Below are 3,544 nucleotides of genomic sequence, written 5' to 3' on the forward strand. Positions count from 1 at the left end.
TCCGTTTTCAACAAAAAATATTTTATTGAGTGAATTGGAATCTCCAGAGGGTGTGGCCATGTTCTTGTGGTCTCAATGACAATCACGCATGGTATTACAAGCCTGCACATACCAACATATCCCAGCTGCAGGGGTCTACAAGGGTCAAAGCTTTGGCAACTTCATTTGTAAACCAAAAATAAAAACAATCATCCATAAAGAAAAAGGATAAACAGTGAATCAAGTCGAGAAGTAATGAGACGATAACAAGCTAGTATGGGTAGATTGAAACAGAAGAGAACATAACAGATTCTGCAGTGGTGCACTCAGCTGCTGTTATTAGACCTTAGTATTTAAATTACATCTCCATGCCTGACCCTCTCTTACTCCATCCCCATATTGATCAATTTCCTTATCTAATTTTAAGTATACATCATCTCTGCCATATGCGACATCTTCTTGGGAATATAAAGATAATACTCCATGTATCCAGAAAGGTCCTCTATAGTGATGTCATCAACGTAGGCCCGGGCCTGTTCGGAGCAGGAGCGTGGGGAGCCTGATGATGACGTCACAGCTGTGGTGCTGGGAGAGGGGGAGCCTGCGGCCTGAGTTCTGCGGTGCGGAGGGGCGGTGGAGGCGTCCTCGGGACTGGTCAGGTTCCTCTCGCACTCGGAGATGACATTGCGGAGGCCAGTGAAGGAGTACACCTCCACACCCTGCCACCCAGGACAGTGACACCGGCATGATCCCTCTCCTTCGTCATGAGGGCAGGGGCATGGAGCCCCGCCATCACCGTCGTGGAGCTTAGACAGGGCCTGGAAGTCAGAGGCTCCTGTCCCGGACCCAGCCTCAACGCCAGGGTCTGCCCCAGCACAAGCACCTGTCTCTGGGTTGCTCTCCTCGTCAGACAGGGCCCTTCTGGGGCTGCCGTCCAGATGGTTGGAGGTGGAACCTTCCGGAGAGGCAGCAGAAGCATGGGGGAGGGGCTCATACCCAGGTGCTCCAAACACTGGAGAGGGTGTGTGGCTGGATGACAGCAGCTGTTCCCTTCTGGGCGGAGCACAGAGAGGGGAGGGGCTACATGTGTCCAGGTCCACAGCCAGGCGCTGGTGCTTGAGTTGACCAGAAGGGGGCGACATCTTGGAGCTGCAGTAGGTGAACTTTGGAGGGTGGAGGATGGGAGACTTGGACCTTCTCCTCCTCTGGCTCCTCACCACTCCTCTGGAGGACTTCCTCATACAGCTGAGGCGCACACACACACACACACACACACACAGGGTAGGAATGTTAGACTACCTCCCTACTGAAGTGGATGGGATGCTAAAATACATAATCAGGGAATGCTATGGGTGTTAAATCAATCTATGTAAACAACACATATAACTAATGTAAAGCCAGTGGACTGTGTCAACACTACATAGACATGTTTGATTATCTGAATGTGTGTATATTCTTAATCAACACATGGCATTTGAAAAAGTCAACCAATCACACTATAGTGTGTGCTAAGGATTGTGAAAGCCATGCAATCCGTCGCCATTAAATATTGAGCAGTGCCCATCTTAGACTTCAGAGCTTTAACTTGTGGTTATGTTTCAATCATTGACATTATTATCTACAGTCTTACCCATGCCAGTTCTCTTTAGGGCAGCTGAGCTTGGGTCTGGCCCCGCCCATCTCTGTACACACCTGAGACCCGGCTCTGGGACTCAAGGCCTCTGAGACACACACAGCAGCAGGCAGGCTGGACACACACACACACAAACACACACAATTAGACCTCACACAACGTTGCTAAATACCAGAGATCATTAGTTCACATGGAATTTGATCATGCTTTAAGAGTCTCATTTAATGACTATGTGCATACAATTCTGACAATGCCATCAACAGGGTTCACTGTAGACAAAGTCGACAACAAGATCAACCGGTCAGGAAAGATATTCATAGGGTGTTTATATTATAAGTGACATGAAAAACCACAGCATTGTTACCCTCTCTTTAAACATATACAATAACTTTTAATGAGGAAGGTTGATTGTTTGAATCTCACTTGTTACTACATATGTGAACGGTAATAACGCGTACCTTTCAGCATCCACCCGTAGCTTCTTGAAGGCCGTCTGGAGGGTGTCCTCCTCGCAGTCTTTCCCCCCTCTCTCCATGGTGGGAGGAGGTAGTTCTGACCAGCCACCCAGCTAAAACACACACACACACACACACGCACTTCAAAACACAAACACAGTAGCATGCAGCTTTTTTGTACTGGGCTGCGACTTGTATTGTTGGCCACTAATCGATCACACAATACCTATTTAGCAACATTGATAAACTACTATCAGGATCATGACAAAAAAAAATGTCTGGTGAGCTGCTACTCACCGGAAGCTTGATACTTTACTTCTTCTGCTATTAGAAGCTAAATAGAGCTAGCTGGCAAGTGGTACAGTACTTGAGCTACTACCTAGCTAGCTCGTGATGCTGACTTCTTTAGCTGGTGCTTTAGTTTGGACAGGTTGAATGTGAGCCTGCCACATCTGAATCTGATGATTCTGGCATTAGGCACGCATGTCTGACACCAACATACGTTGTTTAGGCAGCAACTATCAATTTGCATAGACCTGTAGACTATACATTGATTACGAAAACAGTCTGAAAAAGCTAGCATAGCCAAATGCTAATGTGTTACCGTAGCTGGTTAGCAGTGGCAGCTAACTCACACTGTTTGGAACACCAGGTTTAAAACCCACTAGCAGGCTGGTTGGGGATTATAAATTGGTCGCGTGTTGTGTATTTCGAAGAAATAGCGGCCACTACTCACGGCTCAGGAGATCCTTCCCACAGTCCAGAGTGAAGACTGCCTTGACATGCAAGGACTTCCAACCAGGGCGATGCGTTGAACGGGCCCTCTAATACAGCTAGCCCGCTGGGCTAAGCTAACAGAACGGACAGACTAAATGGCTAAATTTAGCTATCTGCCTAGCCTCGCTCGTTCCTCAACGACCACCCACACGACTAACAAGATGTATGGCCTTTTTAGAATAAAACTGTATTTCCACAAACTTACATTAAGGTTACTACAATTTCAGTTACATTACAGACGATTTTTTGGGGGGAAGAAGGCAGAATTCGCTGGCCTAGTTCTAGACTTTTCTTTCTCTCCCCTGTTGTTTACACACGAACCAAGCGCAGTGACTCTGCAACAACGCAGAAGCTGTTGGGCTGACGTAGTACACACACCCCGACAACGTGAGCTCTTTCCGTACGTCACCCAATATTATTAGGTGCGTTCGACTTCATGCAGCGCCGGCGTCGTCTGCGGCCACCTGCAGCCCGGCTGACTTGAAGAAGCCAATGGCATTCTCAGATTCAAGGCAGCCGGCTGCAGCCGGCTGTCGGCGCCGCTGATGCTGCTTGAAGTCGAACACCCCTGTTGCAAGCACCCCTGTTTGATGGGAAAGCATAACTTTAAAATTGTACATAGTATTGAATAAAACGAAGGGCAAAATTAGCCCAGGTACGTTTTGATATCTACCCATTTGTATATTTTTTTTATCAGGGT

At 47.5% G+C, this 3,544-nt stretch overlaps 1 protein-coding gene across 1 annotated transcript; it reads right to left on the reverse strand.

Moving 5' to 3' along the window:
- On the reverse strand, positions 1 to 3,156 carry oser1 (oxidative stress responsive serine-rich 1). The gene is made up of 4 exons (XM_067237843.1): positions 2,804 to 3,156; positions 2,071 to 2,180; positions 1,610 to 1,726; positions 1 to 1,224 (listed from the first exon to the last, which is right to left on the reverse strand). Exons 2-4 carry the CDS (start codon positions 2,145 to 2,147, stop codon positions 402 to 404), a joined length of 1,017 nt encoding a protein of 338 aa, XP_067093944.1. The 5' UTR covers positions 2,148 to 2,180; positions 2,804 to 3,156; the 3' UTR covers positions 1 to 401.
- Between the last annotated feature and the right edge of the window lie 388 nt (positions 3,157 to 3,544).

This window comes from Osmerus mordax, chromosome 1 (genome assembly GCF_038355195.1).
Source record: "Osmerus mordax isolate fOsmMor3 chromosome 1, fOsmMor3.pri, whole genome shotgun sequence".
Lineage (NCBI taxonomy): Eukaryota > Metazoa > Chordata > Actinopteri > Osmeriformes > Osmeridae > Osmerus > Osmerus mordax.

What these genes read in the sequence shown, in the direction of transcription:
- oser1 (XM_067237843.1), bottom strand. Translation starts at nt 2,147, where the DNA reads ATGGAGAGAGGGGGGAAAGACTGCGAGGAGGACACCCTCCAGACGGCC. An exon ending in CTACGGGTGGATGCTGAAAG is followed by an intron (nt 1,727 to 2,070) that starts GTACGCGTTATT and finishes GTGTGTGTCCAG; the next exon opens with CCTGCCTGCTGCTGTGTGTG. An exon ending in CCTAAAGAGAACTGGCATGG is followed by an intron (nt 1,225 to 1,609) that starts GTAAGACTGTAG and finishes TGTGCGCCTCAG; the next exon opens with CTGTATGAGGAAGTCCTCCA.